General features: G+C 40.2%; 1 protein-coding gene across 1 annotated transcript in view; it reads left to right on the top strand.

Moving 5' to 3' along the window:
• LOC139721054 (sorting nexin-27-like) overlaps positions 1-19,799 on the top strand; it is a 119,874-nt gene that overhangs the window by 74,192 nt on the left and 25,883 nt on the right. Inside the window, exon 4 of the mRNA XM_071632384.1 lies at positions 5,351-5,433. Coding sequence (XP_071488485.1) covers positions 5,351-5,433 — 83 coding nt within the window. The remainder of the gene's footprint in view (positions 1-5,350; positions 5,434-19,799) is intronic.

Genomic DNA, 19,799 nt, shown 5'->3' with positions numbered 1-19,799 from the left:
GGACAATTCCCAATGCCTGTATACAGATGATCATCACCCGACTCAAGGCTTTTCTTTATTTTTGGCAGTTTTGTTTTGTGACAGTGTAACATCTGACCAGAAAGTCTTCAATACGATTCCTCCTCGGCCATAAACATTGCTTTGCGGTGATTCTGTAATAGAATGTATGCATGATGCCTTTGCTTAAAACAAAGATTTTAGCCCATGAACATTCATTGTCAACTAGAATAAGATGAGATAGATCTTTATTAGTTTCAGCTGAATGGGACAGATGATACTAAAGATTGTCTATATGCCAGTATGTCCATATTGTACTCTAGTGTACGTAGGCCAACCTGAAACAAAAAAGCTATATTGGTCATGTAATATTAACAATTCATGATAATGTCATTTACTTTATTTCTTTGAAGTAGAAAAATTAGAAAATTTGATTTTTAATCTTCTTGAAAGGAATTCAGTTCATCAGATTAATGTGAAGTCCTTTTGTTGTATGTCATTTTTATTTTTCTCTGTTTTCCCTTGACAAGAAATGTATAGACGTTACCTGTACAAAACTAGAAATACGCAGGATCATGGTGACATAGGCAACCCAAAATATCTACCATGTAGATTGCCCTATAAGTTCCACTTATGCACAAATCCCCCCCAGCCTGGAAGAAATCCGACAGCAACTGAATGGCATTTAAACCCTGCTCTCAGCGGTAGGAAGTTAACAGAAATAGATGGCGCTGCTACCCCAAGAGGGCTCTTTGCAGTATAGATCATTGTCAAATCTCATCAACAAATTGTTTTGCAAACGGCGGGGATTTCTTGGCCGGGCTTTTGAACAGATGTTCAGATGATCTGCTTGGAGCTAAATGTCCAATGCGAAAAAAAGAGTAAAGCTCTAAGAAATGCAGTGCACTCACTTCAGACATCATTTTATGTGTGTGTGTTTGTGTGTGTGTGTGTGTGTGTGTGTGTGTGTGTTTTTTTCTTCTTTTTCTACCTTCCAAAGACCAGGTTAGTAATGTCACACCATGCATAATTCATAGCATTGAATCCTAAACGATAGGGCAGCAGAGGTTTATCATTTATTCAGTAGTGTAATTGGATGTGGTTTAGGGCTTTAAATGTAGCCCTGCACAAATGGCCAGGGAATTGCAAAATGAATTTTTCATGTTCGGTGTTGTATGCAGTAACATTATCCATGGGTTTCTGTAATACTGGGCATTTTCTTTATTTATTTTGCTGTCAGACATGGGTTTCCACTGTCAGAGCAAGCTACAGTGACAGCAAGTGACTTACTACATGCATTTACTGTAGGTTGTCCCATTTTTCAAGTCATCTAAAGTCTGTATTTGGGCCATATCCACTGAATGCTAAGCGTGTGGAGTCTTGAAATTCTTTGACAGCAGTCTTTGCAAACAATGAATGTCATGAATAACTGAGTAGATTTATCACTTTCATCTTCAGAATGTCATGGTGTCTCATTTTCTTTGACAGCTACTTACAAGTAGCAGTTACAGCAGGTCTCTCAGCGGTAATGAATTTTTCTCTCCCACCCTGCCCCCCCCCCCCCCCCATGATACATAATACAGAATGCAGAAATTGTACTGATAGTGACATTCATACTGTAAAGCACGATATTTGGCAGCATGAAATTTTTGTGAAATTCCACTGGCACTCGATGCATATACATGCAGTGTAGACAGGAACTTTCATGTGCATTTTACTTTCATGAATCTCAGCTCTTGCAAAATTCATGAAATTGAAATGCACACAAACATTTCTGGTTTCAAGATATCCTGGATGTGCAATAATGGCAGTAATATGTCTATTCTAGCTGCGAGATTAGGTCTTGCCTGCAGCTTTGCTACCATAAAATATGACTGCATTACCCACGTTTCACCTGAGACTCGTATTTTGTATTTGCCCCACCCCCACCCCTACACACATACGCCGAACCACTTGTGAACCTATTAATCATTAGTCTACGATGCCAATGTACGAGGTGCCACTACGACAATTAAAGTGGATCTCTCGGGCAAGGCGCAACACCTGCTCTCCTCAAGCATGCGACAGAGTTCATGCTTGAGTGGTGGTGTTGTAGTGGCCAAAATACTTCCAGTTTAGTAGAGCAGAAGGTTGTTACCCTGGGTACAGAGTGTGGACAAACTTTCCTATTTGTCTGTGCTATGTTCCGTGTTTCTTTCAAGATGGGTAGTTCAATTTGTCCTTCTCATGTGATATGTAAATAGCTGAAGATATTTCTCCCACCCCCCTCACCCAAGAAAGTAACTAGTGTGTATGACTTTGAAGAGCATTATATGAAGCGTTTTGTCAGATATTTTTTTTCTGACGAATTTGTTCTCAGCCAATCAGTTGCAATGATGTCAGTAGCCTGTAATAGTTTGTCAGAAAAAATATCAGATGAAACGCTTCATGAAATGCCCACTAGTTGTGGCTCAGTGGGTAAGACAGTGGACCATTAATCTGCAGTTGATGGTTCAAGTCTTCTGTCTGTGGCTGATGTGTCCCTAGACAAGGCAATCTATTTTCATTGCTTAGTGGGGGGGGGGGGGGGGGGGAGGCAGTTCCCATGGTTGCTGGCTTAAAAGTATTTACTGCTTCCATAGCAGCCATGTTAAACAGATCACAGTACAAGTTGACATTTTGTTGGCTGAGAACCAGAAGGCATTATTGCAGTTTTTACCTCCGCCAAGGGAGGAGGTTATGTTTTCGTTACCGTTGGTTTGTGTGTGTGTTCGTTTGTTAGTTAGTTTGTCTGTGTGTAAATTAACTCAAAAGATAGTTAACGGACTGGGATGAAACTTGCAGGAAAGGTTGAGAATGACACAAGTAACAAACCATTAAAGGACAAGTTCACCTTCATAAACATAAGGATTGAGAGAATGTAGCAATATTAGTAGAACACATTGAAAGTTTGAGGAAAATCAGACAATCCGTTCAAAAGTTATGAATTTTTGAAGTTTTTTTGCAGTACCCGCTGGATGAGAAGACTACTGCAGTGTATGAATAACTTAGATGTCACATGCGTACAACAATATAAGGAAAATATAAAGAGAATTTCACAAAATTCCATCTTTTGAAAAAAGTACACATTACCCTGACTCGTTACCGATAAATGTTATGGGTAATATTATTCCCCCTGCCTTTAGAAAGAGGCAAGTCAATTGCTCTTTTATTATGCGAAGAAAGTGAAAATATGTTGAATTTTCTTTTATATTTTCTTTATACTGTTGTACGCATATGACTCACAAGCTGTAGTAGTCTCCTCATCCAGCGGTTCCAACACAAAAATTTAAAAAATTCATAACTTTTGCATCGATTGTCCAATTTTCCTCAAACTTTCACTGATGTGTTCTACTAATATTGTTGTATTTTCTCAATCCTTATGTTTATGAAGGTGAACTTGTCCTTTAACTTTTGGTAGTGATCCGAGAATTTTGGGGGAATTTATGAAGGACTTTTGATATTTTGGCAGGTAGGGTCAATGAACTTTGGAGTTCAGGCTACGCGTATTTGAGGTTTGCCTGTGCGCACTAATGTGCGTGCTCTAGTTTCTGCTGGGGCGAGGCGCGCCGTGCAGCTGAGGGTTTATGACGTAACAAAGACTTCTATATTGGGAAATCAGGCAACTTTCAGCACACAATGCTATAAGTACGTATGGGTGGAAATCAATGATATCTCTATGAAGAACAAGATCAGTGGTGGAAATGAGCTGCATGCTTGGCGGAGGTCTGCGCTCTCAGAGTGCTTCTCTAGTTGTTTTTGTTTCTGTTTTTGTTATTGATTTTGTTGTGTTTTGTTTTGTTGTTTTTTGGGGGGGTATTGAATTATTGATATCACATTGTAGAGCTCAGTCTCCTTTACATCTTGGTGTAAGTTTAGAATTATTTTCATTTTCAGCAAAATGTTAAAAATCAAAACCATGGTGCTATTTTACTTGACATATGGAACAATAATTTTACCCACTTTTGATTAGATAAGCTCATTGTTTTGTGAAAATTGATTGCTTTGTCTCTGTTTATGATCAAATCGTAGAATGCGATAGTGCCCTTTTGGTTCTCAGCTGACAATATCAATTTAAGGCCACTTAAGCATTGTGCGCAGTGCGCAGATGATGAATGGAATATAAATGTAATTCCTGGCTACTGTTTCTTTTGCTTTTGAAGTATTTTTGCCCTTTGTTTTGGCATTTTTATGCCTCCAAATGAGTATGGTTATCAAATTATTTGAATTTATTACACATCATTACAGGCTATTTTGTGTCCTATTTTTACCCAGTGACTGTGCTGTTGTTTACAGTACCAAGTATTAGAGAATGCATTCCGAAAGTAGTTCAAGGTCATGAAGCATCTAAAGAGGAAAAAGGAGCAATACAGATTAATGTGTATCCATACTTTTGAGACTGATTGGGTTGAAGTGCATTAGGTCTTTATTGGTGATGCAGAGGTGTACAAGTTCATGCTCTTAAGATGACAGTTTGTTTTTCTGATTTTATCAAGAGCTTGAAAGAGAGAGAAAAGATGAAAGAATGACAGATGTGTAAATGGGACACAATTTACCACATCAATGTCATTTGATGAAATTTCATAAACATGTCAAGGTCCAGTCCTTTGCGGTATGATGCTAACATTACATTGAAATGCACTGAAACTGCCATGACAGCATGTAATACTGACATGATTCCAGTAATAAGTCCATATCTACATCAGATAGCAACTATGTTGAGATGACCTTTTGTGGCATATTCATTGTGTGGGAACTTATTCATCATGTTCTAGTATAATAACAAAGAGGATAATACACACATTTATGCATACACTTATACACATTCTCATGTATTGCGTAGACATACACATACACACACACACACACACACACATGCAAAGATACACATACTTGCAAACATACACACACATACGCAGACACACACACCCACTCGTATCTGTATTCCCAAATACACATACTATGCCTCCACTGTTCAATGTCAATTTGAGTGCTTGTAACATGATAAAGCACATACTGCTCCTTTAATGACTGTGGATTGTTGTAAGACCTTCTTTGGACAGTTGTGTCCATCTGTGAATTCTGCACTCTGTTATGTAAATGCACCAACCCGCAGACAAGGCACGCACAAGCCCAGAGTGTATCCAATGTAGCCTCTGGATTGTTGTGGTACAAACCTGATTTAGATGCTAACTTAATTTGTTTGACTTCTCCCGTTCCATTGCTGCATATTATCTTTATTGCAGGCAGAAAAGTATACATTGTAGTGCAATGTATACACAAATCTTACATTCAATTCCTATCTGTCTCTCTCCCTCTCTTTCTCTCGTTACAGTGGCGGCTGTCAGGGTGATCGGTGAATCTGACATAATGAGAGAGTTTTTGAACTCAGAAGCAGTAGACACTGAACCAGAACGGGTAAGTTGGTCATTGAAACCTGCCCTTGGTACATGATATGTTTCTCCTTCTTCCTCTATTTCTCCTTTCCTCTTCTCTTCTCTATCTCTCCTCAAAAGGTGGTCATTGAAACCTGCCCTTGGTACATAATATGTTTCTCCTTCTGCCTCTATCCTCTCTTCTCTTTATGCCTATCTCTCCTCTCCCAATGCCTGTCTCTCCTCTCCCTTCTCCATCTTTCCTCTCCCCTTCTCTATCTCTTCTCTCCCCATCTCTATCTCTCCTCTTCCCATCTCTATCTCTCCTCTCCCCATCTCTATCTCTTCTCTCCCCATCTCTATCTCTCCTCTGCCCATCTCTATCTCTTCTCTCCCCATCTCTATCTCTCCTCTGCCCATCTTTATCTCTCCTCTCCCCATCTCTATCTCCCCTCTCCTTCTCTATCTCTCCTCTCCCCTTCTATCTCTCCTCTCCCCATCTCTATCTCTTCTCTCCCCATCTCTCTCTCCTCTCCACTTCTCTATCTCTCCTCTCCCCTTACATAATATGTTTCTCCTTCTGCCTCTATCTCTCTTCTCTTTATGCCTATCTCTCCTCTCCCCTTCTCTATCTCTCCTCTCCCCATCTCTATCTCTCCTCTCCCCTTCTCCATCTTTCCTCTCCCCTTCTCTATCTCTCCTCTCCCCATCTCTATCTCTCCTCTTCCCATCTCTATCTCTCCTCTTCCCATCTCTATCTCTCCTCTCCCCATCTCTATCTCGTCTCTCCCCATCTCTATCTCTCCTCTCCCCATCTTTATCTCTCCTCTCCCCATCTCTTTCTCCCCTCTCCTTCTCTATCTCTCCTCTCCCCTTCTATCTCTCCTCTCCCCATCTCTATCTCTTCTCTCCCCATCTCTCTCTCCTCTCCACTTCTCTATCTCTCTCTCCCCTTCTCTATCTCTCCTCTCCCCATCTCTATCTCTCCTCTCCCCTTCTCCATCTTTCCTCTCCCCTTCTCTATCTCTTCTCTCCCCATCTCTATCTCTCCTCTCCCCATCTCTATCTCTCCTCTCCCCTTCTCTATCTCTCCTCTCCCCATCTCTATCTCTCCTCTCCCCTTCTCTGTCTCTCCTCTCCCCTTCTCTGTCTCTTCTCTCCCCACGTCTATCTCTCCTCTCCCCATCTCTATCTCTTCTCTCCCCATCTCTATCTCTCCTCTGCTCATCTCTATCTCTCCTCTCCACTTCTCTATCCCTCTCCTCTCCTTCTCTATCTCTCATCTCCCCTTCTCTATCTCTCCTCTCCCCTTCTCCATCTCTCCTCTCCCCATCTCTATCACTTCTCTCCCCATCTCTACCTCTCCTCTGCCCATCTATATCTCTCCTCTCCCCTTCTCTATCCCTCCCCTTATCTCTTCTCTCCCCATCTCTATCTCTCCTCTCCTCATCTCCATCTCCTCTCCCCATCTCTATCTCTCCTCTCCCCATCTCTATCTCTCCTCTCCCCATCTCTATCTCTCCTCTTCCCTTCTCTATCTCTCCTCTCCCCATCTCTATCTCTTCTCTCCCCATCTCTATCTCTCCTCTTCCCTTCTCTATCTCTCCTCTCCCCATCTCTATCTCTTCTCTCCCCATCTCTATCTCTCCTCTCCCCATCACTATCTCTCCTCTCCCCTTCTCCATCTCTCCTCTCCACATCTCTATCTCTTCTCTCCCCATCTCTATCTGTCCTCCTCCCATCTCTATCTCTCCTCTCCCCTTCTCTATCCCTCCCCTATCCTTCTCTATCTCTCCTCTCCCCTTCTCTATCTCTCATCTCCCCTTCTCTATCTCTCCTCTCCCCTTCTCTATATCTCTTCTATCATTCTTCTCTTCTATCATCTCTTCTCTATCTCCCCTCTCCCCTCTCTATCTCTCCTCTCCATTCTTTAACTTTCTCCTCTGTTTCTCCTCTCATCTTCTCTATCTTTCCTCTCCCTTCTCTATCTCTCCTCCATCATTCTTCTCTTTAATCATCTGTTCTCATCCCCTCTTTCCCTTCGCTATCTCTCCTCTCCCTTCTTTAACTTTCTTATCTCTCTATTTCTCCTCTCTACTTCTCTATCTCTTCTCTCCCTTTACTCCCATGCTCCCCCTTTCTTGTTTTTTTTCTCTCTCACAATATTTGTCTTTTGTTTGCCTTCATGGTACATATTTGTCAAGAAGCTGTGCCCATGTTACATGCCATTTAACATGAAATGCTGACATTTCTTCGCTGAGCTCCAGTGATAGATATGGTCGTGGAATCATGGAGTGGGGGCTATGGATGAAAAGGCTTTCAGGTGGCCGATGAGAACTAGGTCATCTAGAAATGCTTATTCATTCATCTAATGAAGAATGTAATGTGGTTTGGTCTGAAGCAGGGGTATGGAATCATAAATTAATGTGAAAATGTCTGTGACCTATTAATTCACAAAAAATATATGTACGGGAAAATAACAGCTTATACAGTAACCCAGGGCAAGCATAACCAGGACGCCGGGGGGGGGGGGGGGGGGGGGGGGGGAATAAACCTGGAACATTTAAGAGCATGTTTGTTAAACATGAAGCCACTATGTAGCAGATTTTTTATTGGGCATCGTACCATATTCTAGGCAAAAATATCTATACTGCAAACCTCTCTTCATTTATGCATGAAATGTACCCAGTAATGATGCAGTCATGTGTAGGTCTGAGAACACTGCAAGAATGATCTGTAGAAGCCCTCTTTTTGTAGCAGGGTGCACTGCATTACATGCCTAGTGGAGATACAGTTTTAGCTTAGATGTGGAGATACCAACTATTTTGTACTGTGTTTTGCCAAAAATACTGCAGGTTTCTTGGAAAATATTTTTTTCCCAAATTGTAGTACAATACATGTCTATTGCAGAAAAGGTCAAAACACTGTTTTTCTTCTAGAAATATGCCATTACAACCCTTACAATACTGCAGTGCTGTTTACGTGGTTGGTATCCCTGTGGATGCAAAGAATATGCGAGATCAAATCAATACGAGAAAGTGTTGCATTTCAGGCATTAGCTCTTCATCCACCTCCATCACTGTATAAGTGACCCCGTCGTGTGCCACACTTCGCACTGACCTTTAGGGTTTCACAGGTTCCACGAAGTCATCTTCCATCCTCCTGTGGATTCACCCAACTCTTTCAGGTCAGGAGAAACTTGGGCAAGAGACACATTTACATGTCATTAGTTTCCAGTCTGTAACATTTTGATATTGATGGAAAGCTTGGCATGTTCTTAGAGGGCCAGTCAATAGGCCAGTGAGAATAGATAAATTAGAGAAATTGTTGGATATATACCAGTCTCAAGATTCACACAAATATGTTTAAATTAAGAGAGCACTTGCCTTGTTGCATGTGTATTTGTGTGTGTGTGTGTGTGTGTGTGTGTGTGTGTGTGTGTGTGTTTGTTTGTTTGTGTGTTTGTGCCATGATGATACGACCATTTGCTCCTGCAACAATTGGTGGGGTCTTATTTTCTCGAAGGACTTATGCGTAGGGTTAGGGTTGTGATAGTAGGGTTTTACGTTTAGTTTGGTAGGAGGATTAGAATTAAGGTTTGTGTTATGTTTGTGGATAGAAGTTATATTTGGCTTGGCATGCAGGTATTGCATGGGAGCAATTGTTGCAGGAGTGAATGTCAGGGAACCATGTGCACCACACATATCTATCAAATGTTCTCTTTTTTTATCAATTTCTCTGTCTAATTTGAAAGGTCCCCCCCCCATCTCCTCCCCTCCCCTTCCTTCCCTGTCCTTCTGATATTGGCCCCATGTTGCCTGTTGATCAAGCTGGGTTGTCTCATCCTCCCTGAAAACATATTTTGACACCTTCTGCGGTGATGTGGGGGCCGCGCATCGGTCCTGCAGAGATTCCCACTTAGTGCTATTTAGAGGCCCTGATGAGATTTTGATGGGGAATTTAATAAGCTGGGAGCCTTAGAAATTGTGCGGAGACTATTAGATTTGGAGACACAGAGAGATTCCTGCGCATCTTTGCTGCTAACTTTCTTCGGAAATTCTCCCCTCCCAGTGATCATTAGAGGCAACAAGATGCTAATAACTTTATGTGTGAGTAAAGATATATGTGCTGACAGCCATCGAAATGTGTTTAATACATAAGAGTAAATAAAAGTAATGGCACTGAGACATCTGCACAATTCCTCTTTCAAACTTTGCCATCTTTTATATATGAACAATGCAGGATTGACATCTTTGGGTCTGCGTCATTTAAATACGCCTGTTTACTATTTACCGGTATACTGTTGTAACAAATTGACTGTTCTTGTCACTGTTGTTCTACCTCACAATCTAACCTGATGTTTGTATATTTCACAGGTTTATAATCGCTTATCAAAATATAAGCTTCAGTATCAATATTTGTGGACTGCAATAATGTATGATGTTACTTCATTTAGTTCATAGATGTTAAGCATGTGAAAAAAAAAATCTATTTGAACTACCTTGAACTTTGTCATGCATGGGATACTGTACACTTCAATTAAAGTAAATGTTACATGTCATAATACAAAGCAGATATGCAGGTGAAGAGGGGAGAGAAAAAAGACCTTGTGCATGTATCATGATACTCCTCTGTATCCATCCAACCTATTTTAATTTGTGAAATTCTGTTTGTAAGAATCTTGAGAATCTGCTGACTACATTGTCATTTTCTCTATGTACACATTCAAAGTATGTGAAATGGTCACAAATCAACTAGTGTACACACTCTGTTCTCATTGAAAGAAAAAAAAGAAGCAGTCTAAGAAAGCAGCCACCAGACTGCAAAATAAAGAAGGAAAAATCCAACCTGTTATTTCAACTTGTCAAATTGTGTGTAAGAATCATTAGGATCTTTAGACAAATTAGTCAGTCCCTATGTTTATGTATAAGGATGTGATTTGTCACAGGAGAAGAGCATAATAATTCATTTATCTTTGATATGCTTCACAAAAGTAGTTTCTTGTCTGAAACACTGCAATTCAATTCTCTTTTCGATTCAAATTTTACTTCATTTCTTGAAAAGAACGTAGACATTTCACTTTCTTGGGTAGCAGAGAATAAGGTATCATAAGGAAAACAAAGTAAACTGAGAAGGGTATGAAATTATGTGTAACCTTTTAGTAATAATAAAACGTTATGAAAACTGAAGTGATAAAAAAGATGAAATAACAATGCACAAACTTCGAAAATGCAAACTTACCTGTACAAAAGCAGGAACAAAACAAAAACAAACACAAATCTGTTCCTGGATGATCCTGACAAGGTGCAAGAGATGCTTGTAGGTTGCGATGTGCAGAAATCACATCAATTTCTGCTCCTATGGTAGGCTCACACAACTCCACCGCATCAATGCTGATTTGCGTTGATTTTTGTCTACGTTTTTGTCTATGTACAGCAGTCTTGCTCTCGAGAGTCTTGTCTTAAAGCAGACTCATAAACCGTAATTTTGCATCCAGACATCAACTTCTTTCTGTAATCTCATACACTACTATGACCCCCCCCCCCCCCTCCTTCAAATTGGCAATCAGACACACATTTATATAAAATTACCCTTACCCCACAGGGGAAGAAGCGGGTTCACGAATGCCATGACAGCACCATCTGAATTGTTGAAATGAAAAACAAGTCACTTGCATTATTATAAACACAATTGCCCAGATTATGTCATGTACACCGGGCACAAAATATCCATTGATTTTTAGGAGAAATTCTTCTTAATTTCTCAGAAAATGTGAAAAAAAGAAATCTGAAGTGAAAATACGAGCTATATTTTTGTTCAAATTCATGAAATTCTTCTGTCGATATATTTTCATCGCAACTGATTGACAAATTGCCTTACATTGACGTAAATGATTTGTCAATCAGTTGCAGTAGCCGGGTTCACACGTACACCAATTAGCGGGATACAAATCTCAAGATTTGCATCGCGATCGTCATCCCGAGTTTTTTGCACATGTGGACAAAAAAAAATCCGAAAATTAGCGGGATAAGCATCGCGATGCTAATCCCAAGAAATCTTGCGCTGGTTCGTCAATTAGCGGAATAATTGGCCCCGCGCTGGTACGTGTGAACGGTCGGGATTAGAATCTCGAGTTTTTATATCCCATCATGCAATGCGCACATCACAACAGCGAGGCCTCCACGAAGAGGTCCTTCACCTCTTTGGAGCACAACAACAACAGCGCGCGAACCACACCACTGACGCGTAAAAGACAATGGACAAAGGTAAGTGCGCACAGGCAGTGATAGAGAAGGGCGCTGTGTGATCCAGTTTGCAGGCTTTGCTGTTATCTCTATCGGCAATTAGCGGGATGATTCGGTATGTGTGGACACTCGCCAAATTAGCGGGATACCGATCGCAATCGCTATCCCGCTAATTTGGTACGTGTGGGCGCTTGCAAAAAAACTCGGAATGTGCATCGCGATCGTCATCCGCTATTTTGTATGTGTGAACCTGGCTAATGAAAACATCTCAATGGAAGAATTTCATGAATTTGAATAATTATGCAGTACCCGCTGCATGCTATAAGGATTAGAACCAACACATGCTGTCGGGCGAAAGCTCGGTGGTCTAGTGGAGATGACACCTGTCCGGTGATCAGGAGGTCGTAGGTTCGAATCCTGCACGAGTATGTACGCCCATGATTTTTTATCATGGCCACTACTAAGACACTGATCAATTCAGTGCTTATTTATGTTGATGTAAGGAAATTTGTCGATCAGTAGCAATGAAAACATCTCGATGGAAGAATTTCATGAATTTGAATAATTACGCAGTACCCACTGCATGCTATTAGGATTAGAACCAACACATGCTGTCGGGCGAAAGCTCGTTGGTCTAGTGGAGATGACACCTGTCCGGTGATCAGGACGTCGTAGGTTCAAATCCTGCTCGAGTATGTACGCCCATGATTTTTTTATCATGGCTACTACTAAAACACTGATCAATTCAGTGCTTATTTATGTCGATGTAGGGCAATTTGTCAATCAGTTGCCATGAAAACATCTCAATGGAAGAATTTCATGAATTTGAATAATTACACAGTACTCGCTGCATGCTATAAGGATTAGAACCAACACATGCTGTCAGGTGAAAGCTCGGTGGTCTAGTGGAGATGACACCTGTCCGGTGATCAGGAGGTCGTAGGTTCAAATCTTGCTCGAGTATGTACACTCATGATTTTTTATCATGGCTACTAATAAATTTCTTTGCTCATGATGTCTTTTCCAAAACAATGTGACCATGAGTGTGAGCTTGGCTGAACACAAATGAGGTTTCTGTATTTATACAAGTTTTGGAACCTTTGTCTCTTGCTCATAATGGTGCAGTAGCAAATGTTAAGTTGACATTTTAATTAGGGACATTTAATATGAAAAACCACCTGAAATGATATGAACACTCCCATCCCCCCCCCCCCCCCCCCACGCCTCCCTCTAAAGAGAAAAGTTTGCTAATCCCTACTGTTGAGGGCCATTGGCTCACTGTGTGCTAACAAAGATGCATTTTACAGCGCACATATTTTTTGAAAGAGCATTGCCTTTCAAGAGTGACCCCCTGTCACTCACAATCATCAGTGTCACTTAATGGGTCAGTGTGCATTACAAAAAACAATGTAGTGGCAGTCACTGTCTGCAAAGATTAGCATACTGGTTTTATAAATGATGCAAGGTTGTAAAGCCACTCTAAGCAAGAATAGGATGTTCTGTTTGTTTTGTTGGGTGTTTTTTTTTTCTTTTGCTTTTTTTTAAAGGGGAGATTTGGGTATTCTATAGAAATGTATGTTTTATTCTGTGTAAGTTCAGAATATGTATTCCTTGATTTTTACATGAAGCTGAGGCCGGATATGATTGAGGTAAAGGTAGAGGGGAAAAATAGCTTTGCTGTTAACATGCCTTGTGAAAACAAATAACATTATACACACAATTTAGTGAGATATGGGAACTGACATAATACTTACCAAAACGCATAAAGAAGACCAGTTCTGGAAGTGGCACAAGACGGAAAGCTGGTGGCCTCTGTAATTAAAGGTCAATTCTTTTGTCAACGACATGTAGTAAGAAACGTTCAAACACAGACTAATTTTAAAAACAAACAACAAACATTTCTATGGATCAGGCTAGGCCCATATGGCTTTACTTCAAATCATAGATCAGGTTGGCATTGATTATAAAAAAAAAAAAATGATTTGATGATAGTCTGATATATGCTCTAGCTAAATGATGTATATTATCAAATGTCCTTTTAAACTGACATGTAACCAATGGGCTCATGCACAGATAAACACTTACAAAAAAAACAAGAGTGCTTGTTTTACTCTTTTCTTGTGGTCATCCAATCCAGTGATTCATAACTTCACTTTTGCCCTCTTTTCCATCATAAAATGTTGCCTGCGTGACTGTTTTTGAAAGCGAACGAACATTGGGTTTGTAAAGAATCTTTTGTTTGGTTTGCCAGAATGTAGAATTTTCTATTTCAACTGCAATTTTATGTAGCTAGAGAAGCATTGAGGAGAAGGATAACATTCATGTTGAAATGTTTGCAAAGTGTATATTTCCTTACAGAGAATATCTTTGTATGGATAGATGAAAAGGTAGATCTATACATTAGAAAAAAAATGATAGATGCATGTCCATACCTATACCTGTTGTCCATACATACAGTGTACATACAGACATACGTATACAAATGTACATACATGCATGTACTAATATACATTTAAATAAAGATATTTGACATGCTGCATGTATTACTTTAAATTCAATTTCTGCAATATAATATCTGGTTTGGTATACCTCGTTCCCACATATCTCTGCCACAAAGGACTCGACTTATGTGCAGTCGTACTCTAAGAGATGTGACTCCTTTTATTTGGCCACCGCCGTCTTAGGAGCAACACATTGCTTTACATTTCCCTGGGGTTCGTGCGCAGTGAAGGAGCGTACTTGATGAAGTTACCTGAAACATATCCTGCATGTTCGACATTTCATGTGTATCGGTGCCAACAAAGGAGTGCAGTGCTTTGCGTGCCTTGTGGTTTTATACGGCCTAACCTGACTGCCGCGGAAGCCCCGAAACATATCCATACTCACTTAGCTTGAAAATAATATACTGCACATTTTAGGCGAGTGCACGTTAATACGATGGGAAGAGAAAATGAGATGGGAAGAAGTGCCAGTTCCCTTGTTATTGGTTGCCAGTAGCATTTTTATCCGAAGCTGTAAATTTGCAGGTACATTTTATGATTTTGTCCCTTCTCTTCAATGATTTTTCCCTCTTTCTCTCTCGTTCTATTTATCAATCTGTCAAGATATCTGTCTTTCTATCTTTTCATTTCTATTTATCATTCCTTAGTATTCTATGTGAGTGAGTGGTACTGAAGGCATTATATTGTTGAATCGTCCACATGTTGTGCCATTGCGTTCTGCCATGAGCACTTCTAGTACCACAGAAGACTTCATGATCAAGAGTACATATTCACGAATATACAAAGATAAACAACTATAATCAGTGCTGTTGAGATAGTGCAATTTCCCATAGAGTTAATGCAGGACTCATCCAGGTCATGTAAGCTTTAAGGGTTAGCATGTCCTGTCACAAGGTAGAAGGTCAAAGGTCAAAGTTGATATAATCACATTCAGAGGTCAAATATTCTGTTTCAGATTGGGATGATTAAGGATGAATTTGATGAAGTTCAATCATGTGTGATCTAGTGATAGACTACATGTATTCAATGAGGCAGCTCATCAGTTTAGTCTGTGGTATGCCCATTATTACAAAATTTAGGGATCTACCCTTGTGTTATTAAAAGATACATTACAAATAAACAGAAGTTAATTTTCATTGAGTTTTGATGAAAGAGACGTTACATATAAACAGAAGTTAATTTTCATTGAGTTTTGATGAAATATCACATCTACCATCTCATACATTGTATGTACTGTACTTTCCATAAAGATTTGATTTCAGTTACTGCAGAGGTAATGATATGTAGTAAAATACTTTGAGCATCTCCACTAGTGGAAAAGTTTAGAGTCTCCTTTTGATTAGATCGTTTTATTAGATTTTATGCCCAGCATCCATTGTCGATTTCGATACCATCATCAATTAAAAGAACAGGTATTCTATGCAATAATGTAGGGCTTGACAGTTGACGCATGGCAGGATACACTATAAAAGAGAAGACAAGCGCATACAAGGCAAGATTATGTTTGAGATATTTTGGTCACTTTCAACGGAAATGTAGTGCTTGTACCTCTGCGCGCATTATGTGAATTATGCAAAATATACAGTATGAGTTGTTATGGCAAGCAGGAAAAAGAGTGCAGCTGCACCAGATTATAATATTGAGCCGCCCCAGCTGTGGGCAAGATTTATCAAGTCAGCGAGAGGGAGATAGAAAGATAGAGAGGGCGAGAGAGTGCTGGAGTTGAAGAAAGTGGGCGAAGAGTAATATTTGGCTGAGGGATAATTCACCATTAATGTCAGTGAATTTAGATAGGCCGCTGATGATTTATGCCCAGGCAGCATGAATACTTGTATGGGAGGGAATGAGAGAAATATGAAGGGATCGGTTTGATTGCTACTGCACGGCCAGGCAGTCTGTGGAGATACTCCAGCGAAGTGTGATGGAGCTCCGTGGAATCAGGCAGGCTGGGCGTAATGTGAGCTCCGCTCGAGAGCTGTTCGCGCGAGGTCGTACTGCACTTTCCTGCCGCACTCTTAATTCGTTGCCAGCACAAATTGTTCCTTATTAAAAATGTTTAATGTAATCATCGTGGTACTGTAGGCAGCAGGTGCGCTCATCGGCAGGTGAACTGGGAGAACAGGACATGGTCTATGTATTCAGAGGTGCTGCAGTGTAAACTTTAAAGAATGCTCGTCTGCTTAGCCCATGAATACAAACTGATTCTTATTCTCTAATTATATGATGCTCATTAGCTGTTGAATTGATTGTGCAACACCAAGTTTGTGTGCATTTGAAAGTACAGCAGTGAAAACATTAAAAAAATCCTTGTGACTCTTTAGACATTGAATGCTAGTTGATTCTTACAAGTATCAATCTATGATGCTCATTAGCAGGTGAATTGGAAGTTCAACAAACTTTGTGTATTTGAAGGTATAGTGGTGTAAAGTGCAAATACCACAGAATGCTCAACATTACAGCCCATGAATGCATGCTTGTATACTGTATACGCTATAATTTTCGCGTACATAAATTTTCGCGTATTGCCGCTGTCACACATTTTCGCGAGTGGTTAAATTCGCGATTGGGGGACCAGAGAAAATATGAAGTGGCAAAGAAAGTGTGAATTTTCAACTTACTAGCAAATAAGAATGATACTAGTTATACACTGCATGAAAAAAAACTTACCAAACTCTACTAACTAGTAAGTTAGAATTCAACATTTTTTAAGTGGTTAAGTCCATCGCGCTAGATTTCTGACGAGTGGTCCCCTTGCGATAATGGATTGGCTCTCTACAGTTTAAGTAGACATGGACGTGCTATATGTACGTAAACAAGCTTAGCCAGTACAGTATATGGTCTGTTCGGTAAGCCATGACATGGTATACTACTAGTACTGAAATTTTCGTATCATCAAGGCAAGGGATTCATTTTGGATGGTAATATTTTCGCGTGTTGTTAAATTCGCGAATAGCTCCCGACTCGCGAAATTCGCGAAAATAAACCCCCCGCGAAATATATAGCGTATACAGTATTCTTTCAGTCTATGGTGCTGTACAAGCTGTCTTGTTATAAATTGCCCACATATTAGTTCTCAAGCTGCAGAACTGCTATAGATACCTGTTCTTGCTCTAAGCAATGAAAGTTATTGAAAAGCTTCACCGAGGTTCAGTTTAGAATAAATTGGGTGATCAAGTCTGCTTCTCACTGACAGTGCTTTAAACTGAAAGAATTGCTGCTGTTATCCCAAACACAAAGCAAAGAATACTGATTTTAAAATAGTGCTAGGTGATAGATGCGAGCTGCAGGTGTACGAGATATACATGTACATGTCATGGTAGATATGCAGTGGCACATATACATTGTAGTGTTCACATTGTCACATGGTATTCATTTTGAGGTGCTTCATACCTTGAAGTTGTATTGAATGATATTTATTCTGTTTACAAAGGATGCCAATTAAAAGATGCCAACATTTCTGCAGGAGGTACACTTCAGTGCCCATTTAGGCTGGTGCTGCGTGAATGGGGTCGTTGCATGCGACACTAGATACGGCACCTAGCTACGAAACGATTCCTGCTCCCTCAATCACGTGCATAAGTGATCGTGACAAAACGCCGTCCTGATGGGAGCTGAAGTCAAGGTTGCCTCTGTAGTGTTTGCGCTAGTAATTCAATTTTCTATTCATCTAACACTAATATGACAACCTAGCCCCCCCCCCCCCCCATGCTCTCCTTTGCATGAGCAGTGCATGTGTATGTGTGTGTGTGTGTGTGTGTGTGTGTGTGTGTTTGTGTGGCGTCCTGTACCCATGTCTGTCTCATGCACCTGACACCGAGTTTGCATACACCCTCCATCACACCGGAGATGGCGCGACGGGATGATAAACTACAGTGGGTCCTGTTTTACTTGCCATAACGGTTGTCATGACATAAACTACCATGGCTACATCATCTATGGTTTGTAGCCAGAATAGAGGAGTCCTTTCCCTTTAGCATACTGCATTGTAAATTGTTTTTTAGACTGGCTTATTATTTAATAAGAACCATTATCAAGTATTAGAGGTATTGAGATGGAGATTATGCAGCGTTTGACAGAAAACAACCAACAGAATTGCGTGCATTACATTCAGTGCAATTCTTTGATACCAGATCATGCTTCTCTGGGAATGCAAGGATTGATGAATGAAATGAAATGACATGAAATGAAATGAAATTTATTTACCAAACAAACAAACAATGTGAACAAAGTCACAACAATGAATAGTTGAAATATGCTAGAAGGAGAGATTAATTTGCTGTGTACAAGTACTTGAAGAAAGGAGAAATAGATATTGCAAGATTGTTTTTTGGAAGAAAGGAAAAAAAAAGTTGTTTGACAGTTAAATTCTAAGTCACCTGAATAGATGGACAACTTGTTTATGTGCAGATATGCTTTACCTGCTTTATGTTGCTGTGTAGAAGGGTTCCGAATGCTGCAATGAATGATTTTAACATTGATCCTCAAAGAACTGACCTGGAGGAGACTGTTCAATTAGGATCTGCACAAATGTGACCCCCCCCCCAAAAAAAAAAAAAGTGCTGTGTAAAGGTTACTCATATAAATGGTAGGAGATTATATCTGTATCATACTACATTATAAGTAGATTTTATGTAGATATCACTAGCCGCATTTACACTTACTAACAACCCGATTTTTAAAATCATGTTATTTTGGTCCAACCATTTACACTTGCGCAAAAACATGCGAAGTTTGAGCTTCACGAAACATCGCAATTTTTTAGTCGGTAGTGCGCATGTGTAATTTACCTCTCTTCAACACGGTAGACGAGTGGAAGCGTGCGCTATTCGTATTCACTACAGTGCAGTCTATTTTGCTCACAGCTACACCATTGAGCCAGGGGTTTTTATCAGTCTAATGCACACATAAATTTGTGTTTCTCGAGAGTGTAAACTTACGGTAAAACTATATAGCTTGCCACATTAGATCACATACGTAGTAGGTGTGTAAAACTTCAGGTAAGTATGGGAAAGTTGATGAATGCAGCATTCAGGAGGATCATGAAATTTCGCCAATATGACAGAAGTGAGAAGCAGGCTCGTTTTTTTTTTAGTTTTTTTTTTTAGGACTGGTATTTTATCAGGCGACAGCAAGAACTCACCATTGTTTTACCGACACTTGTTACGTGCTCCTGTATTCCACGAAGTCAACGTATACCGAGAGAAGTATAATTATGGGCACTCCTAAATCAATGCATTTCTGGGAGAATATTATTTTCATAAGTCGTCATGGGGTGATGATACGTGGTTGGAGAACTTCAGGTTTGTTACTAGTTTTCATATACTATAGTGTCATCAGGGAGGTGAGAGACCACGAGCCAAGGATCGACCGTTTACCTGTACAGTATGTATACCGTTTACTCTGGCCAATGGGCGACGTACTCTACACATTCCAAAGAGGGATCTGGAGCGCGCGTAAACTCCCGGTGCAATCCAATACCGAAAATCACATGATGAAAAATTGTGATATTTCTTCAGCTTGGGTTTACACTCGCTAAACTTCTCCTCAAACATCGCGATGTTTCAAAAAATCGCACTCCGGCTGGCGATTTTTTTTGGTGATGTTTCGAGGGCGTTTCGGGTGTAGTTGCTTAGCAACTTGCACCCAAGTGTCGCGATTTTAGA

Source organism: Diadema antillarum, unplaced genomic scaffold, assembly GCF_040938485.1.
Source record: "Diadema antillarum isolate AM-2024a unplaced genomic scaffold, OU_Dant_1.0 scf00000137, whole genome shotgun sequence".
NCBI classification, from domain to species: domain Eukaryota; kingdom Metazoa; phylum Echinodermata; class Echinoidea; order Diadematoida; family Diadematidae; genus Diadema; species Diadema antillarum.
This window is presented reverse-complemented; position numbering and strand designations above follow the sequence as displayed.